This window comes from Ornithorhynchus anatinus, chromosome 1 (assembly GCF_004115215.2).
Source record: "Ornithorhynchus anatinus isolate Pmale09 chromosome 1, mOrnAna1.pri.v4, whole genome shotgun sequence".
In the NCBI taxonomy this organism is placed as follows: domain Eukaryota; kingdom Metazoa; phylum Chordata; class Mammalia; order Monotremata; family Ornithorhynchidae; genus Ornithorhynchus; species Ornithorhynchus anatinus.
This window is the reverse complement of record NC_041728.1, coordinates 97881508-97902261: the sequence shown is the minus strand read 5'-3', so window position 1 is coordinate 97902261 and position 20754 is coordinate 97881508. Positions and strand designations below refer to the sequence as shown.

At 51.3% G+C, this 20754-nt stretch overlaps 1 protein-coding gene across 1 annotated transcript in view; it reads left to right on the top strand.

Moving 5' to 3' along the window:
* KIZ (kizuna centrosomal protein) overlaps positions 1-20754 on the top strand; it is a 144377-nt gene that overhangs the window by 1448 nt on the left and 122175 nt on the right. Inside the window, exon 2 of the mRNA XM_029067322.1 lies at positions 14382-14444. Coding sequence (XP_028923155.1) covers positions 14382-14444 — 63 coding nt within the window. The remainder of the gene's footprint in view (positions 1-14381; positions 14445-20754) is intronic.

Here is a 20754-nt window from a genome sequence, read left to right as displayed (position 1 = left end):
CGCTTGGAAAGTACAGTTGGGCAACAGAGAGAGACGAGCCCCGCCCAACGACGGGCTCACGGTCTGAAAGACGGGCTCGCGGTCTAGAGGTAGGTGCTTGACAGGTACCGTGATTATTACTATTATTCTTATTCATTCGTTCATCGTCGTGTTTATTGAGCGCTTACTGTACGCAAAGCACTGCGCCGACCTCACCGCTTATTATTACTACTGCAGAGCTGGTTGGAAACATGTAGATCCAAAAGGGAAATGGGTTTTTCTTCCAGAATGAATAAATCTGGTTTGGCCGTGGCTGCTTTCCCTGATGTTACCATCTTTTACCGCTGATGATAATGGTGGTATCTGTTAAGCGCTCACTATGTGCCGAGCGCCGTTCTAAGCGCTGGGGGAGGTCACAAGGGAATCGGGTCGTCCCACGTGGGGCTCGCAGTCTTCATCCCCATTTTACAGAGGGGGGAACTGAGGCCCAGAGAAGCGAAGTGACTCGCCCAGAGTCACCCAGCTGGCAAGCGGCGGATCCGGGATTCGAACCCGTGACCTCGGACCTCCAAGCCCGGGCTCTTTCCGCCGAGCCACGCTGTCATTGTGATGTTCAGGTAGTCCCAGCCAGTGATTTAAGAAAAAAAAAGTCCCGTCGGCTTTGGGGCCAGTGTGGTTCGAGGACTAAAATCTTGGGAGGTGACGGGTGCTAATTCCTGCCTTGCCACATGGTCGCTGGGAGGCCACGGTCACCTCATTTAGGGATTGACTACAATCTGCAAAATGAGACTGCCCAAAGTGGGCAGGTCACTTCGCTTCTCTGGGCCTCAGTTCCCTCATCTGTAAAATGGGGATGAAGACCCGTCTCCTCCCCGGCGCTTAGTACGGCGCTTGGCACATAGTAAGCGCTTAACAAATTAAGCGCTCCCCAGATTAGACTGCAAGTCTGTCATTGGGCGGGGATCTTCTCTATCTGTTGCCAAATTATATATTCCCAGCGCTCAGTACAGTGCTCTGCGCAAAGTAAGCGCTCGAAAAATGAAATACAGACCGAAATGAAGTGACTGTGGTGATAACTGTAGAGTGGAAAGAGAGTCGAAAGTCTAGGTTGAAATCCCAGCACTGTCACTGGTTGTACCGATCCGTCCGTTCCGAGCGCTCACTACGGTGCTCCGCGCATAGTAAGCGCTCAATACATGCTATCGAATGAATGAGCTTCTCTGCGCCTCAGTTTCCCTCATCTACAAAACAGGGATAGGATGTCCACTTCTCCCCGCCTCACAGACGCGGGGAGGACGGAAGGGGAAAGCACTACAGTAAGAGCTCTATATGAATTCAAGATGCTATATCGTTTAGATTAGCATCGTTAAATTGTTAACCGCAGGGAGACGGCCTGGCCTAGAGGAAAGAATAAGAGACCTGAGAAAAGATTTATAAATAGTTAACCACGGGGAAACAGCCCGGCCTAGTGGAAAGAATAAGGGGCCTGAGAAGAGATTTATATTCTAATCCAGACTTTGTCACCTGACTGCTGTGTGACCTCGGGCAAGTCACTGAACCTCTCTGTACCTCAATTTCCTCATCTGTAAAATGGGGATTCGGTACCCGTCCTCCCTCCTCCACAGTCCGGGAGCCCCGGGTGGGGCCAGGACCGTGATTACGTCGTATTTACTCCAGCACTCAGTGCAGTGGTTGGTCCTGGCCTTGGATTTATTCACCTTCTCCCTCAACCCCCCCCCCCCCCCCCCAGAGCGCTTATGTACATAGGTGTATTTTTATTTATGTTAACGCCTGTCTCCCCCTCTAGACCGTAAGAGCATCGTGGGCAGCGAATGTATTTATCCACTCGGGGAGACGGCGTGGCTCAGTGGAAAGAGCCCGGGCTTCGGAGGCAGAGGTCACGGGTTTGAATCCCGGCTCGGCCACTTGTCAGCTGGGTGACTTTGGGCGAGTCGCTTCGCTTCTCGGTGCCTCAGTTCCCTCATCTGTAAAATGGGGATGAAGACCGTGAGCCCCACGTGGGTCGACCTCATTCCCCCGCGTCTCCCCCGGCGCTTAGAACGGTGCTCGGCACATAGTGAGCGCTTAACAAATACCAACATTATTATTATTATATTGCTCTCTCCCGAGTGCCTAGGACAGTGCTCTGCACACAGATCGATTGGTACGCTTAGGAAGTGTTTAACAATTATCACGATTATTAAAATCGTCCGGTAAACTTTTTCACTGTAGGTCCAGGGTCAGATGTCGCAGTGAAGATGGTCTTGTCATCCTAAAATTAGTGGTAGGTAGCTTTAGAGAAGCAGCGTGGCTCAGTGGAAAGAGCACGGGCTTTGGAGTCAGAGGTCATGAGTTCGAATCCCAGCTCTGCCACTCGTCAGCTGTGTGACTGTGGGCGAGTCACTTCGCTTCTCTGGGCCTCAGTTCCCTCATCTGTAAAATGGGGATGAAGACCGTGAGCCCCACGTGGGACATCCTGATTCCCCTGTGTCTACCCCGGCGCTTAGAACGGTGCTCGGCACATAGTGAGCGCTTAACAGATACCGACATTATTATTATTATTATTGCCCTCGTAGCCTCGTCTGTCCTGCCGGCCTCAGGCTCCATGACCCTGCACATCTACAATTTACTCAGCCCTCAGGCACCCGTCCGTGTTATCATTAATGATAATAATTGTATGTTTTAAGTGCTTCCTCTGTGCCGAGCACTGTACGAAACGCCGGAGTAGGTACAGGATGACCTGGTCGGACACAGTCCTTGTCCCACCTGGAGGGCACGGTCTAAGTAGGAGAGGAGAGCAGGAATTACAGATGAGGTAACTGAGGCACAGAGAAGCACTGCGCTGGCCCAAGCTCGCGTAGCAGACAAGTGGCGGAGCCGGGATTGGAACCCGGGTCCCCTGGGTCCCGGGCCCAGGTGTGCATTTAGGTTGGATGCGCATCCCCTTGATTCTGTTTCTCGTGATTACGTTGTCTTGTTTTTGTCCGTCTCCCCCGATTAGACTGCGAGCCGGTCACTGGGCAGGGATTGCCTCTGTCTGTTGCCGAATTGTCCATCCCAAGCGTTTGGTACACTGCTCTGCATTCATTCATTCATTCAATAGTATTTATTGAGCGCTTACTACGTGCAGAGCACTGTACTAAGCGCTTGGGATGAACAAGTCGGCCACAGATAGAGACGGTCCCTGCCCTCTGACGGGCTCACGGTCTAATCGGGGGAGACGGACGGACGAGAACGACGGCGATAAATAGAGTCGAGGGGAAGGACGTCGCGTAAAAACCGATGGCGACTAAATAGAATCGAGGCGATGTCCATTTCATTAACAAGATAAATAGGGTGACGAAAATATATACAGTCGAGCGGACGAGTACGGTGCCGAGGGGATGGAAGGGGAGAGGGGGAGGAGCGGAGGGAAATGGGGGGAAAAGAGGGTTAAGCTGTGGAGAGGTGAAGGGGAGCTCAGTCCGGGAAGGCCTCTCGGAGGAGGTGAGTTTTAAGTAGGGTTTCGAAGAGGGGAAGAGAATCAGTTTGGCGGAGGGGAGGAGGGAGGGCGTCCCGGGACCGCGGGAGGACGCGGCCCGGGGGTCGACGGCGGGACGGGCGAGACCGGGGGACGGCGAGGAGGCAGGCGGGCGGCGGAGGAGCGGAGCGTGCGGGGTGGGCGGTGGAAAGAGAGAAGGCAGGAGAGGTAGGAAGGGGCGAGGTGATGGACAGCCTGGAAGCCTAGAGTGAGGAGTTTTTGTTATGTTTCTGCACAGAGTAAGCGCTCAATAAATACTATTGAATGAATAAATTCTACTAAGGAACCTGGTAGTCACTTTCCAGATGTCCAGAAACCACAGCCAGGATGACCACGGTCCAGTCCACCCCTTCCCTTCCTGACCAAGACACCCCAAGGCCAGGCTAGGTTAAGTAGGCCAGCCGTGTACCGCGAGAAGAATCAGTCGTATTTATTGAGCCTTTACTGTGTGCGGAGCACTGTGCTGAGCACTTGGGAGAGTACGATATAACAGTAAAGAGTCACGTTCCCCGCCCACAAGGAGGTTACGATCTAAAGAGGCAGGTAAGGACTGTCTTGCTCTCCCCCGCCCATGGTTTATCCATGGCCACCCATAACACGTCGGGTAAATAGACGCTCTTTTCAGGTACGGTCTTCGGGTGTGTGACATAAATACAGCGTCCATGCAGGTCTTTCCCACACTCCTTGGCAGCTCTGAAACGCAGCTGTACTTCATTCAGTCGTATTTATTGAGCGCTTACTACGTGCAGAGCACCGGACTAAGCGCTTGGGACGGACAAATCGGTAACAGATAGAGACGGTCCCTGCCCTTTGACGGGCTCACGGTCTCCTACCTATTTCAGGACTCTTCCCTCTCCGTTGCCAGAGCTGACTCTCTTCTCCTCTTCAAAGCCCTACTGAGAGCTCTCCTCCTCCGAGAGGCCTTCCCAGACTGAGCTTCCCCTTTTCCCTCTGCTCCCTCTCTGCCCCCCTCTTCACCTCCCCTCAGCTAAGCCCCCTTTTCCCCCCCTTTCCCTCCGCTCCTCCCCCTCTCTTTTCCCATCCCCTCGGCACCGTACTCGTCCGCTCGACTGGATATATTTTCATTACCCTATTTATTTCGTTAATGAGGTGTACATCACCTTGACTCTATTTACTGCTATTGTTTTTGTCTGTCCGTCTCCCCCGATTAGACTGTAAGCCCGTCACTGGGCAGGGACCGTCTCTATCTGTTGCCGAATTGTCCATTCCAAGCGCTTAGTACAGTGCTCTGCACGTAGTAAGCGCTCAATAAATACTATTGAATGAGTCCTTGCCAACTATGCCCTCATTTCTCCTACTCCCTCTCTCTTCTTTGTCACCTGTGCACTTGGACCGATCAGACCGTAAGCCCGTCACTGGGCAGCGATTGTCTCCATCTGTTGCCGAATTGTACATTCCAAGCGCTTAGTTCAGTGCTCTGCACGTGGTAAGCGCTCAATAAAGACTGCCGAATGATTGAATGAATCATTTGGCCACCCTGAGGTGGAGGAAAATCTGCTTTTCTTCCCAATGCAGCCTAACACCGCGTGGGAAATGCCAGGCAGGCAGTGTAACTTAATGTTGTCCTACGGAAAGTCTCCCCGAATTCCCAAACCTAGAGGCTTTCTCCAGCGTCGCCCCTGATCTGCTCCACCTTAATAATAACAATGTTGGTATCTGTTAAGCGCTTACTACGTGCCGAGCACCGTTCTAAGCGCTGGGGGAGATACAGGGTAATCGGGTCGTCCCACGGGAGGCTCACAGTCTTAATCCCCATTTTCCAGATGAGGGAACTGAGGCCCAGAGAAGTGAAGTGACTCGCCCACAGTCACCCAGCTGACAAGTGGCAGAGCCGGGATTCGAACCCGTGACCTCTGACTCCCAAGCCCGGGCTCTTTCAACTGAGCCACGCTGCTTCTCATTAATAATAATGACGGTGATATCCGTTTAGCACTTACTGTGTGCCGGGCACTGTACTGAGCACGGGGGTGGATACAAGCAAATCGAGTTGGATACAGCCCCTGCCCCATGTGAGGCTCACAGTCTCGATCCCCATTTTACAGACGAGGTCACTGAGGTACAGAGAAGTGAAGTGACTTGCCCAAGGTCACAGAGCAGACAAGCGGTGGCGCGGGAATTAGAACCCGTGACCTTCTGACCTCCAGGCCCGACCTCTCCCAACTACGCCGTGCTGCTTCTCACCTTGTTCTAAAGCCTTTACCTGTCCCTTCCAGATCACTGTTACCACGGGTTCTGCTTCACTCTTGGGGAGAGAGGCTGGAGGCGTCCACATTCTCTTCTCTTTGTTTCTCTCGGTCGTATTTACTGAGCGCTTACTCTGTGCAGAGCACTGTACTAAGCGCTCGGAATGGACAAATCGGCCACTGATAGAGACAATCCCTGCCCACTGACGGGCTCACAGTCTAATCGGGGGAGACAGCAAAGCAAAACAGAACGAAACAAAGCAAGTAGTCTGGTGTAAATATCATCGAGATAAATGGAATCATAGATATAGACATTCGATCGTATTTATCGAGCGCTTACTACGTGCAGAGCACTGTACTAAGCGCTTGGGATGAACAAGTCGGCCACAGATAGAGACGGTCCCTGCCCTCTGACGGGCTCACGGTCTAATCGGGGGAGACGGACGGACGAGAACGACGGCGATAAATAGAGTCGAGGGGAAGGACGTCGCGTAAAAACCGATGGCGACTAAACAGAATCGAGGCGATGTACATTTCATTAACAAGATAACTAGGGTGATGAAAATATATACAGTTGAGCAGACGAGTGTAGACACATCATTAACAAAAAATAGAGCAATAAATAACGTATACAGATATGCACAGTGCTGTGGGGAGGGGAAGGGGGAAGAGCAGAGGGTGGGAGAATGGGAATGAGGGGGAGAAGGAGCAGAGGAAAAGGGAGGGCTCAGTCTGGGCAGGCCTCCCGGAGGAGGCGAGCTCTCAGTAGGGCTCGGAAGAGGGGAAGAGAGTGAGTTTGGCGGAGGCGAGGAGGGAGGGCGTTCCGGGCCGGCGGGAGGACGTGGGCCGGGGGTCGACGGCGGGATGGGCGAGGACGGGGGACGGCGAGGAGGTGGGCGGCGGAGGAGCGGAGCGTGCGGGGTGGGCGTTCTCCGAAGCCGCTGCCTTGTAGGCCCCGATGGTCGTCCCCCTCGCGACCAGCGGCCGCCCCACTTGCTTGCCGCCTGAAACTGGCCTTGCCTGTCGCCCACCCGTTCCCCAGAAATGTTGGAAGATGGGGCCGAAGTAAGGTGCCCTCCCGCCTCCACCCCTTCACCCAGATTCCTGCCTGAAATCCCCTAGGATCTGGATCTGGGGGGGGGGGGGGCAATAATGATGGTATTTGCTAAGCGCTTACTCTGTGCAGAGCACTGTTCTAAGCGCTGGGGAGATACAGGGTGATCAGGTCGTCCCACGTGGGGCTCACGGTCTCCATGTCCATTTTAGAGATGAGGTAACCGAGGCCCAAAGTGACTTGCCCAAAGTCACACAGCCGACAAGCGGCAGAGCCGGGATTAATAATGTTGGTATTCGTTAAGCGCTTACTATGTGCCGAGCACTGTCCCAAGCACTGGGGTAGGTACAAGGTAATCAGGTTCGTCCCACTTGGGGCTCACGGTCTTCATCCCCATTTTCAGAGGACGGAACTGGGGCCCCGAGAAGTGAAGTGACTTGCCCGAAGTCACACAGCTGATCAGTGGCGGAGCCCGGCATTCGAACTCATGACCTCGGACTCACAAACCCGGGCTCTTGCCACTGAGGCACACAGCTTCTCTCTGTTCCCAATAGGCTGGGAACAGCCAGATCCAGGGAGCAGGCGAGGCAGCCGGGGAATGGAGCTGGGTAGTCGCACCCAGAAACGGGAAGCAGCACAGCGCTTAGTACAGTGCAAGCTCTTAGTACAGTGCTCCGCACATAGTAAACACTCAATAAATATCATTGCCCGGGCTTGGGAGTCGAAAGTCATGGGTTCGAATCCTGGCTCGGCCACTTGTCGGCTTGTGACTTTGGGCAAGTCACTTAACTTCTCGGTGCTTCAGTGACCTCATCTGTAAAATGGGGATTAAGACCGTGAGCCCCACGTGGGACAGCCTGATTCCCTCGTATCTACCCCAGCGCTTAGGACGGTGCTCGGCACATAGTAAGCGCTTAACGAATACCAACGTTATTATCACTGAATGAATGAAAACTGCTTATTCTGTGCCAAGTACCGAGCTAAGCGCTGGGGTAGTTACAGAACGGACAGCCGACACGCGATCCTTGCCCCGCACGGAGTTTATAATCTAAGAGGGAGGGAGAACAGGTGTTTGTTATTAGCAGTGATAATAATAATGGCTGTGGCATTTATTAAGCGCTTACTATCTGCCAAATACTGTACTGATCACTGGGGTAAATACAAGATAATCACGTCGACAGAGTTCCTGTCCCACGTGGGGCTCATGGTTTAAGTTTGCCCCTGCTCCCTCCCTCTGCTCTACCTGCTTCCCCTCCCCACAGCAGTTGTGTATATCTGGACTCGTTTATGACTCTATTTTATTTATTTTTATTTATTTTATTCATTTTAGTAATGATGTGTCTATATCGGTGATTCTGTTTATCTATTTTGATGCTGTCGATGCCCGTCAACTTGTTGTGTTGTCTGTCGCCCCTCTCCTGGACTGTGAGCCCGTTGTTGGGTGGGGATTGTCTCTATCTGTTGCCGAACTGTACTTTGCAAGCGCTTCGTACAGTGCTCTGCACACACTCAAGCGCTCAACAGATACGATCGAATGAACGAACGGATGAGTAAGTAGGCAGGGGGATGAGTATTGGATCCCTTTTTTGCAGTTGAGGAAACTGAAGCATGGAGAAGGTAATAATAGTAATAAAATAATGACAGCATTTGCTAAGGGCTTATTGAGGGCCAAGCGCCGTTGTAAGCGCTGGGAAAGGTTCAAGGTGATCGGGTCGTCCCACGTGGGGCTCACATTCTTAATCCCCATTCTACAGGTGAGGTAACTGAGGCACAGAGCAGTTAAGTGACTTGCCCAAGGTCACCCAGCTGACATGTGGCCGAGCTGGGATTAGAACCCACGTCTTAAAAGTGACTTACCCGAGGTCACACAGCGGGCACGTGGCAGAGCTCGGATTAGAACTCAGATTTTCCCGATCACTAGTCTTGACTTCATCATTTAGGAAGCAGCGTGGCTCAGTGGAAAGAGGCTGGGCTTCGGAGTCAGAGGTCATGGGTTCGACTCCCGGCTCCGCCACTTGTCAGCTGGGGGACTGTGGGCGAGTCGCTTCGCTTCTCTGGGCCTCAGTCACCTCATCTGTAAAATGGGGGTGAAGACTGTGAGCCTCACGTGGGACGACCTGATAACCCCGTATCTACCCCAGCGCTTAGAACGGTGCTCTGTGAGCGCTTAACAAATACCGACGTAATTATTATTATTATTATTATTTAAGAGGGAGCCTGGCAGATCGGGATGAAGATCCCTCCGAACCTCTCCGGGAAATCATCATTTTAGTTCCTTTTAATCTTCTTCGATAGCTTTCTGGACCTAGGGTGATCTCTGTGATACTCTCTTTCTTTCTTCAAGGTCTTATTCCTTTTTGGAGTCGTGGAGCCCAGGGCTTGACACCGAAATAGTAACGGCAGGAGCAGCACGGCCTAGCGGGCAGAACGTGGGCCTAAGAGTTAGAGCACCCGGATGCTCATCCCGGCTCTCGGACGGACCGTTTCGACTGTGAGCCCGTCGTGGGGCAGGGATTGTCTCCACCTGTTGCCGAATTATCCATTCCAAGCGCTTAGTACAGTGCTCTGCACATCGTCCGCTCGACTGTCTATATCTTCATCACCCTATTTATTTTGTTAATGAGCCGTACATCACCCTGATTCTATTTATTTGCTATTGTTTTCATGAGATGTTCTTCCCCTCGATTCTATTTATTGCCATTGTTCTCCCCCGATTAGACCGTGAGCCCGTCAAAGGGCAGGGACTGTCTCTTATGTTGGTATTTGTTAAGCGCTTACTAGGTGCAGAGCACCGTTCTAAGCGCTGGGGTAGACACAGGGGAATCAGGTGGTCCCACGTGGGGCTCACAGTCTTCATCCCCATTTTACAGATGAGGTAACTGAGGCACAGAGAAGTTAAGGGACTCGCCCACAGTCACACAGCCGAACCCATGACCTATGACTCCAAAGCCCGTTCTCTTTCCACTGAGCCACGCTGCCGTCTCTCTCTGTTACCGATTTGTCCATTCCAAGCGCGTAGTCCAGTGCTCTGCACATAGTGAGCGCTCAATAGATACTATTGAATGAATGAATGAATAGCAAGCGCTCGATAAATACGATTGAATGAGTGAAATCACTTTACTTCTCCGTGCCTCAACTCCCTCATCTGCAACATGGGGATTCAATAGCCGCTCTCTCTCCCGGTTATAACCATGTGGGACCTGGTTATATTGTGTCTGTGCCGGCACTTAGGACGGTGCTTGGCGCCTAGTAAAAGCTTAACGAACACCGCTGTTATTTATAGCGGTAGTTCTAGCCACAGCACGGAAGACGGCAGTGGTAAATCACTTCTATACTTTGACCCTGTGGATGCTCTACTAGATCGATCGCAGATGGATTCATTCATGCAAGAGTATTTATTGAGCGCTCACTAGGTGCAGAGCACCGGACTAAGCGCTTGGAATGGACAATTCGGCAACAGACAGAGACCGTCCCCGCCCAGCGACGGGGCTCACGGTCTAAACGGGGGAGGCAGACGGCAGAGCGGGTGGGCGTTCTGGGAGAGGTAGGTCCGTGGCGTCGCTAGGGGACGGAGACCACTCGACGATATGAGACGAGCAGTAGTGGTTTTGCGTTCCCCTTTGACGTGCCTCAAAATAAAGGGACTCGTGAAATAGTGATTTGGTGACAAATTTGCACGTGCAACTTTAAATTGACCCCTTTTCTATTATCAGTCACTCCGGATATGTTTCCCAAACAGAACATCCTCCATCCCGGAGAAGCAGCGTGATGTAGTGGAGAGCGTGAGAGCCTGGGAGTCAGACGGACCCGAGTTCTAGTTCTGACTCCGCCACTTGTCGGCTCCGTGACCTCGGTCACTTCTCTGTGCCTCAGTTATCTCACCTGCAAAATGGGGATTAAGGCTGTGAGCTCCACGAGGGACAGGGACTGTGTCCAACCTAATCGTCTTACGTCTAAGCCAGTGCTTAGTACATTGACCGGCACATAGTAAGCACTTAACAGGTATCATTTTAAAAAAAAGACCGTGGAGCTCTAACTGCGGATAATAACGTTGGTATTTGTTAAGCGCTTACTATGTGCCGAGCACCATTCTAAGCGTTGGGGGCGATACGGGGTTATCGGGTTGTCCCATGTGAGGCTCACACTTAATCCCCATTTTATAGATGAGGGAACTGAGGCCCAGAGAAGCGAAGCGACTGGCCCACAGTCACACAGCTGACAAGTGGCAGAGCCGGGAGTCGAACCCATGACCTCTGACTCCGAAGCCCGGGCTCTTTCCGCCGAGCCACGCTGCTTCTCTGATGGGAAGACAGAGGCAAATGGAGCGCTCTTGAGAAGGGTGTGACTAGGAGGGAAAGGCGTGATGAGAGAATAGGTGGACTCCCAAAGAAAAAGATGAGCAAAGGACCCATGGCAAGGTGGTGACTTGGTGGGTACAGTGCTCTGCACATAGTAAGCGCTCAATAAATGCCATCGGTTAATTGATTGACCGCCGTCGAGCAGGATGGGAGGCCCCAGGTGGTCGATCCCAAAGGAGACAATGCAGGAGGAGCTAAATTGTGCAGGCCTTAGTTTCTAGGAGTCAGGGAAGTTCAGCTGGAAAGGCCGACATCTGCCCATATTCCTGACCTGAAAGAATTCAAGGGTGCCTTAATCAGAAGACAGATGGTATGATAGTAAGAAATAGAAAGCAGTGAGATCTTCTAGATCTGGGGATTGTGTTGGTCGGAGTTAATAATAATAATGTTGGTATTTGTTAAACGCTTCCTAGGTGCAGAGCACTGTTCTAAGCGCTGGTGTAGATACGGGGTCATCGGGTTGTCCCACGTGAGGCTCACAGTCTTCATCCCCATTTTACAGATGAGGGGGCTGAGGCCCTGAGCTGTGTGACTCGCCCACAGTCACACAGCTGACAAGTGGTGGAGCCAAGATTCGAACCCATGACCTCTGACTCCAAAGCCCGAGCTCTTTCCGCTGAGCCGCGCTGCTTCCCAGTGCTCCCAGCTTGACCACACCGCCCACGTACCCACTGCCGTTTCTTCCAACGCTGCATTTTGTTCGATCCAGAGAAGTAACAATAATAATTGTGGTGTCTGTTGAGCCCTTACTATGGGCCGGGCACTCTCATAAGCACTGGAGGAGACACGAGGTAATTGGGTCGGACGCGGTCTCCGTCCCGTGAAGGGCTCGAAGTCTTAATCGCCGTTTTACAGCTGGGGTCCCTGAGGCCCGGGGACTTGCCCGAGGTCACACGGCAGACAAGCGATGTAGCCGGGATTAGAACCCAAGTCTCTCTGACTCCCAGGCCCGGGCTCTTCCCACTAGGCCGCCACGCTGCTTCAGGTTGGCCGATGCGTGTCGTCGGAAGGTTGACGTGGCCCAATTCTGCTTTCTCATTTCCTTCAGATTCCTTTGAATTTTAAAACTAGGTGACGCCAACTTGGTTAGGCCCGGAAAACTGTCGAGGTGTCCAGTGGTTTCGGACGGTGATTTTCAGGGCTGGAATCAGAGTCACCCAAGTGAGGCGTGGATGCCATGAAGCGGTCCCTCTGGGACACGTTAAATGGCGCGGTGTCGTGAGATCCCCGTGGCTCAGCGGAAAGAGCGCGGGCTTAGGAGTCAGAGGTCATGGGTTCGAATCCGGGTTCCGCCACCGGTCAGCTGTGCGACTTGGGACAGGTCACTTAACTTCTCGGTGCCTCAGTTCCCTCATCTGTAAAATGGGGATTGAGACCGTGAGCCTCACATGGGACAACCCGATTACCCACTGTCTACCCCGGCGCTTAGAACAGTGCTCGGCACATAGTAAGCACTTAACGGATACCGGCATTATTATTATCAGGCGATACTTTTACGGCGTTTGGTAAGGGCTTACTATATGCAAGCACTCTACCGGGCACTGGGGTAAGATAGAAGCTAATGAGGTTGGACACAGTCCCTGTCCCACATGGGGCTCACAGTCCTAATCTCCATTTCTCAGATGAGGTAACTGAGGCCCAGAGGATTGAGATGCCCCGCCCAACGTCTCACAGCAGACAAGCGGCGGAGTCGGAATTCGAACCCAGCTACTCTGACTCCTAGGCCCGTGCTCTTTCCACTAGGCCGCACAGCTCCCCTTTTGGATCAGAGTAGTTTAGTCCCAGAGGAGTGCCCGCTGCCCGCCCCGCAGCAGAGCTGCTTCAGAGGACCGCCCAAGCGCAGGATTCCTGGTGTGGGCTGAGCAGCGCGGGAGGAAATCCCCTTCCTCCCCATCCCCCTAGGGCAGGGCTGCCTCTGGAGTCCGTCTTATTGTATTATACTCTCCCGAGCGCTTGCTACAGTGCTCGGCTCAGAGTAAGCGCTCAGTAAATACGGTTGACTGATTGGCTGACTCTGGAGTCCATGTTGCTGTTCTATCCCGAGCACTTGCTACAGTGCTGGGCACAGAGTAAGCGCTCAATAAATACGGTTGACTGACTGACTCTGCAGGCCGTGTTGTTGTATTGTACTCTCCCAGGCACTTGCTACAGTGCTCGGCTCAGAGTAAGCGCTCAATAAATACGGTTGACTGATTGACTCTGGAAGCCATGTTGTTGTATTGTACTCTCCCGAGCACTTGCTACAGTGCCGGGCACAGAGTAAGCGCTCAGTGAATACGGTTGACCGATTGACTGACTCTGCAGGCCGTGTTGTTGTATTGTACTCTCCCAGGCACTTGCTCCAGTGCTCGGCTCAGAGTAAGCGCTCAGTAAATACGATTGACTGATTGACTCTGGAAGCCATGTTATTGTATTGTACTCTCCCAAGCATTTGCTACCGTGCTCGGCACAGAGTAAGCGCTCAATGAAATCGGTTGACCGATTGACTGACTCTGGAGGCCATGTTGTTATATTGTACCATCCCAAGCACTTTCTACAGTGCTCGGCACAGAGTAAGCGCTCAGTAAATATGATTGACTGATCGACTCACTCTGGAGGCCATGTTGCCCGGGTAGAGTTTCCGCTGAGAAGCAGCGTGGCTCAGCGGAAAGAGCCCGGGCTTGGGAGTCAGAGGTCATGAGTTTGAATCCCGGCTCTGCCACTTGTCAGCTGGGTGACTTTGGGCAAGTCACTCAACTTCTCTGCGCCTCAGTTATCTCATCTGTAAAATGGAGACTAACTGTGAGCCTCACGTGGGACGACCCGATCAGAACGGTGCTCTGCACATAGTAAGCGCTTAACAAATACCAACCTTATTATTATTTTCTTCTTATTATTAGAGTTGACGGATCTTGCTGTTTGGGGACCAGAGTAAACTCTGCATTGCCTTTATCTCTTAGGCTTTAGTACAATCTTCTGCACACAGTAAGCACTCAGTAAATACCATTGATTGATTTGGCTCGTACAAGATTCCTTCAGTTGTATTCATTAAGCGCTTACTGTGTGCAGTGAGCACTCCTGCCCTCTCATTCATTCATTCAATAGTATTTATTGAGCGCTTACAAAGTGCAGAGCACTATACTAAGCGCTGGGAGAGAATACACAAGGGGGAACTAGACGAGGTCCCTGTCTCTTGTGGGGTTCAAAATCTAAAATTCAACTGAAACAGTGATTAAAAGGTCAAGCCGTTGAGCTCTGAAGGCTTCTATTTTCTTTCTTCCCTGCAGTGAAAAGAAGAGATTAGACCTGGAAAGGAAACTCTACGAATATAGCCAATCTGAAGCGTACCTGTAAGTAGCAGTGACATTTATCGTTTGGTTTTTTTTACTCTGTTTATTTTAATGCCCAGCATTTCCCTCCAAAACTAAACACATTGTTACTCTGTTGCTTTTCAGTTGGTTCAGAATGGGAAAATTATATTGTTTTAATTATAAATTTTATAATCGTGTATAATTGTGTAAAATAATCTGTGATAGTGTCCTTTTTAATATGCCGATGACATTCATTTTTACTAATTTTTATGGTATTTGATAAGTGCTTATTATATGCCAGGCACTGTACTAAGCAATAGGGTAGATTCGAGCTAATCAGGTTGCACATAATCCATGCTCCCCATGGGGCTCACAGTCCTACTCCCCATTTTACAGATGAGGAAACTGACATCCAGAGAGGTGAAGTGACTTGTCCAAGGTCACCCAGCAGACAGGTGGCAGAACCAGGATTAGGACCGAGGTTCTTCTGACTCCCTGGCCCAGGCTCTTTCCACTAGGCCTGGCTGCTTCTCAGTTGTGTGAATTGTATGAATTGAATAGTGTAAGCAGTCGATCACCTTGCCCTTTTTCTCCCTCACCTTGCTCCTCTCCTACTCAACCCAGTCCGTACACGTCGTTCCTCTAATGCCAACCTTCTCACCGTACCTCGATCTCATCTGTCTTGCCGCCAGCCTCTTGCCCACCTCCTGCCTCTTGCCTGAACCACCCTCCCTCCTCATATCTTCCCCCCTCCGAAGCCTTTCCGAAGGCACGTCTCCTCCAAGAGGCCTTCCCTAAGCCCCCCTCTCCACTTATCTCACTCCCTTCTGTGTCACCTTGACTTGTTTCCTTTATTCACCGCCCCCCATTCCAGCCCCACAGCACTGTTAAATATCTGTAATTCATTTATTTACTTATATTAAAGTCCGTCTCCCCCTCTAGACTGTAGGCTCGTTGTGGGTAGGGAATCGTGTCTGTTTATTGTTGCGTCGTACTCTCCCAGGCGCTTAGTACGGCGCTCTGCACGCAGTAAGCGCTCAATAAATTTGATTGAACGAATGAATGAAGTCACTCAACTTCTCTGTCCTTCAGTTTCCTCATTTGTAAAATGGGGATTCAGTACCTATTCTCCCTCCTACTTAGACTGTGATTCCCATGTGGAACAGGGTCATAATAATGATGATGATAATTATCATCATTATTGTCATTATTAATTGTACTATTACGCCTCTCCCCATATGCTCTCTTCGGTCCTCCGATGGGCGCTCATTTGGCTCTCCACCTCCAACCTGACTTCGCTGATCTTCTACTATAACCCACCCACACATTTTCCTCCCCTGACGCCAACCTTCTCCCCGTACCTTGATCTCACCTTTCTTGCCACCAACCCCTTGCCCCCGTCTTCCCTCCCCCTTCACAGTCTTCCATCGCCACCATCTCCCCGTCTTCAAAGCCGTCCCAAAATCACATCTCCTCCGAGAGGCCTTCCCTGCCTGAGCCCTGCTTCACCTATGAACTTGAGTCTCTTCCCCTGCAGAATTTTGATATTCCCCCAGCTCCACAGCACTTGTGCCCACCTCCACCTGTAATTTATTTTAATGACCATCTCCCCTTCTAGTCTTCAAGCTTCTCAGGGGCAGGGAGTCATCTACACCCACACTTTTTTATTGTATTCTCCCAAACGATTAGTTCAGTGCTCTCCACACAGTAAGTGCTCGACAAGTACCACTGATGGATCGACTGCGAAGGCAGCCTGAAGGCTCTGCGGAGGTTCTCGGCCCGGGAGCCGGCAGGCCTGGATCCTCGGGGCTGTACATGACCCCAGAAAAAACAGGTACGGCGTCTTCAAGATCCACTGTTTGATGGAGGTCCTGGCCTTCACTAAGAGCGTCTCTTTCCTCTGGGGAGAGAGACAGGGATGAGGCAGGGGATGGTTCTGTTTTGGCTCCTTTTCCCCGACCAGTGGTTTTGGTAGTTTCCCTCTCCCGTCGAGGAGGGGGTTGGGCCCGTTATCAGGAGGGGACCCAACTAGACTGTGAACTCGTCGTGGGCAGGGAATGGGCCTGTTATTTTGTACTCTTCCAAGGGCTTAATAGTTATAATGATATGAATAATAATAACTATGGCATTTGTTAAGTGCTTACTATGTGCCCGGCACTGTACAGAGAAGCTGCGTGACTTAGTGGAAAGAACCCGGGCTTGGGAGTCAGAGGTCGCGGGTTCTAATCCCGGCTCCGCCACTTATCAGCTGTGTGATTATGGGCAAGTCACTTAACTTCTCGGTGATTCAGTTACCTCATCTGTAAAATGGGGATGAAGACTGTGAACCCCGTGTGGGACAACCTGAATGCCTCGTATCTACCCCAGCGCTTAGAACAGTGCTTGGCACATAGTAAGCGCTTAACAAATACCATTATAATTATTATTATTATTATTTTTACTAAGCGCTGGGGTGGATACAAGCAAATCAGGTTGGACACGGTCCCCGTGCCACGTAGGGCTCCCAGTCTCAGTCCCTATTTTACAGATGAGGTAACAGGCACAGAGAAGTGAAGTGACTCACCCCACGGCACACAGCAGACAAGTGGCGGAGCCGGGATTAGAACCCATGACCCTCTGACTCTCAGGCCCGTTCTCTATCCACTACGCCACGTGCTTCTGTACCTGCTACGTGCTCAATAAATGCGATCGATTGATTGATAACCGGGGTCACCCGGGCTGCCAGGAAACTCAGGGTTGCCGGCCCTGTGCCGTATAGCGGGATGCCTCTTGAAGGGCAGACCCAGTGGCTACGCTCACCTTATGTAGCAGCCCTGCGCATAAGCTCTGGATCAGGTCTTCCCTTCCTCCCTGTATTAGTGGACAGAATACAATTCCTTTAGAATGGCTAGAACCGCTTTTCCTCCCTGCAGGGTCCGATGGAGACCAGTAGAACTCAAAGCCCCAGGAACTGGGGGAGAATTTTCCATTTCCCTCAGAACACTCTCGTGTCCATGATGTACCTTTCGTTCCGGTACACGAGGAAAGATTAGAAGTATCGAACCTTAAGTGTCCAATGGGGAATCGTGGTCCAGAGAAGCAGCGTGGCTCAGTGGAAAGAGCCCGGGCTTCGGAGTCAGAGGTCGTAGGTTCCAATCCCGGCTCTGCCACTTGTCCGCTGTGTGACTGTGGGCGAGTCACTTCACTTCTCTGGGCCTCAGTTACCTCATCTGTAAAAATGGAGGTGAAGACTGTGAGCCTCCTGTGGGACAACCTGATGACCCTGTATCTACCCCAGCGCTTAGAACAGTGCTCTGCACATAGTAAGCGCTTAACAGATACCAACATTATTATTAACGGGCTGGTTTCTTGTAAATCTCCAAGGTCGCCCAGTATTGAGCTGGGAACGCTGCACGTAGTATGCAGACAATAAATACCATCGCTTAATTGACTAGCACCCACTACTTTGAGACTGGAGCTCTTAGCAGTAAGTTGCCTCTCTAAACAATACTGATGTTCGTTCATTCATTCAATCCTATTTTTTGAGCACTTTCTGTGTGCTGAGCATTGTACTGAGCCCTTGGAAGAGTACAATACAACCATAAACAGACACATTCCGTTCCCTGTCACAATGAGCTTCTAGTCCAGAGGGGTGGAGATGGACATTAATATAAATAAATGAAGTGCAGATGCGTACATAAGTGCTGTAGGACTGGGAACGGGGACGAATGAAGGAAACAGACACAGAAGGGAGTGGGAGAAGAGGAAAGCGGGGCTTAGAGAGGGCAGACCTCTTGGAGGAGGTGCCTTCAATAAGGTTTTGAAAGTGGGAAGAGTAATTGTCTGTCAGATTTGAGGAGGGAGGACGTTCCAGGCCAGAGACAGGACAGGGATGAGGGGTTGGCGGCGAGATAGACGGGATCGAGGCACAGTGAGAAGGTTAACACTAGAGAAGCGAAGTATGTGGGCTGGATTGTAGTAGGAAAGGAGTGAGGTGAGGTAGGAGGGGGCAAGGTGACTGAATGCTTTAAGGCCAACAGTGAGGAGTTTTTGTTTGATGCGGAGGTGAATGGGCACCTCTGGGGTTTCTTGAGGAGTGGGAAAACATGTCCTGAACATTTTTGTAGAAAAATGATCATTTAAGGCAAATGTCCATTTGCCTTAAGCAGCTCTTCACCCTCAAAATTGTGCTTACAATTTTCCAGTTCAGTGCAATAAAGTAGTTAGTTGTAGTAATAATAATAGAGTAATTAGTAGTGATAGTATTTACGAAGTGCCTACTGTGTAGCAATCGATCGTATTTACTGAGTACTTATGTTGTGCAGGATACTGTACCAAGTGCTTGGGAGAGTGCAATTTAACAATAAACAGACATATTCTCTGCCCACGATGATCTTACTAAGCACAGGGAAAGAATTCACAGGTGGGAAATAAGTATAGTTCCGTTCCCTCAGGGGGCTCACAGTCTTAGTGGGATTGACTTAATAACTCATTAAAGAAGAATGAAGGGGTAGGGACTGCAAGGGAGTTCACGCAGTAACAGAAGAAACAGTGCCCTGCCCAGGTCCTCTGCTATGTGGAATTATGTCCAGGATTAATGCTTCGTAGAGTATAATCGCGACAGGGCTGAGTAATCTCTGTGTCCAACCCTGTTTACTCGTATCCATCCCAGCGCTTAGTAGTGTCTGGCTCATAGTAAGTGCTTAACAAATAACACAATTAAATCAGGACCTCAGCCCCGGGTGTCTAACTCCAGACCCAACCGTAGCCCAGAATGGCCTAGGGCAGGATTCGGCTCCCAGTGCTGGAGATCGGAACCAGAACTTAGGGATCCGGGGTCAAGGAAGGTGTAGGACTCGACTCCCAGCTGTGAGGCATCAGCTTGTCTGTGCCACAATGTCCCCGGGCCTCTGGCAGCTCGGGTGCTCCCCGCTTGAGTGTGGAAGAACACGTGGGCATGGTAGTTTCGGACCAACACGCCCGTACCCTGGAGCCCCGGAAATGTGGACAGGTGCCATGGAGGAGTGGGAGTGTCTGGGCCCAGTTCATCAACAAAACGTTCAGGCCATGTTTCCTCACTCCTCGGGGACCTCCAGCCGTTGCCCATCCACCTCCACGTCAAACAGAAACTTCTCACCATTAGCTTTAAAGCACTCAATCGCCTTGCTCCCTCCTACCTCACCTCACTGCATTCCTACTACAACCCAACCTGCGCACTTTGCTCTTCTAATTCCAACCTTCTAGCTGCACCTCGATCTCGTGAATCTCGCTGCCAACCTCTCGCCCACATCCTACCTCTGTCCTGGAACACCCCCCCTCCTCATAGCCAACGGACAGTTACTCTCCCCATCCTTCAAAGCCCTATCGAAGGCACATCTCCTAGAGACCTTCCCTGATTAAGCCCCCTTTTCCTCTTCTCCCACTCTCTTCTTCGTCACCCTGACTTGCTCCCTTCATTTATTCCCCCTTCCAGCCCCGCCACTCTTATGTACTTGTCTGTAATTTTGTTATGTATATTAATGCCTCTCCCCCCCTTTAGACTGTAAACTCATTGTGGGCATGGAATGTGACTGTTTATTGATGTATCGTGCTTTCCCAAGTGCTTAGGACAATGGTCTGCATATAGTAAGTGCTCAATAAATACGATTGATTGACTAGCCGACTGACAGTTGCTCCTGCTCTTCGATGGCCAAGCCCAACCTCGCAACTAGGGGACCCTTGGGCCTCCAGCCCAGGCGCCCAGACTGAAGGCAGCTACCGCTGCCCGACCTGCTGTATGTAGGAAGTGTTAGTGACGTTGTTGCCGAATTGTACTTTCCGAACGCTTAGCGCAGTGCTCTGCACACGGTAAGCCCTCAATAGATATGATTAAATGAATAGTAATTGTGATATTCATTAAGCGATTACTGTGTGCCAGGCACTATACCTAACACTGGGGTAGATACAAGCTAATCAGGTTGGACACAGTCCCTGTCCCACGTGGAGCTCAGAGTCTTAAAACCCGTTCTGCAGATGAGGAAACTGAGGCCCAGGGAAGTGAATCGACTTGGCGTAGGTCACACAGCAGACAAGTGGAGAAGCAGGGATTAGAACTCAGATCCTTCTGACTCCCGGACCTGTGCGCTTTCCACTAGGCCACGTTGCTTCTTAGTGTCAGGGGTGGGCAACGCCACAGGGCTTTAGGCAATAAGGAAGTGCTGTGCTGCCTGGCCTTCCAACCCCTCAGGTGACAAGAGATGCTGCATCCTCTAATCCCCTTTCCGTACAGCACCACAGGGCACCCGAAGAGTCAGAACGAACTGCTTGGCTCTTTCACAGGGAAGGTGAGATCGATGAGAGATAGACGAGATCGAGGTACCGCGGGTAGGTT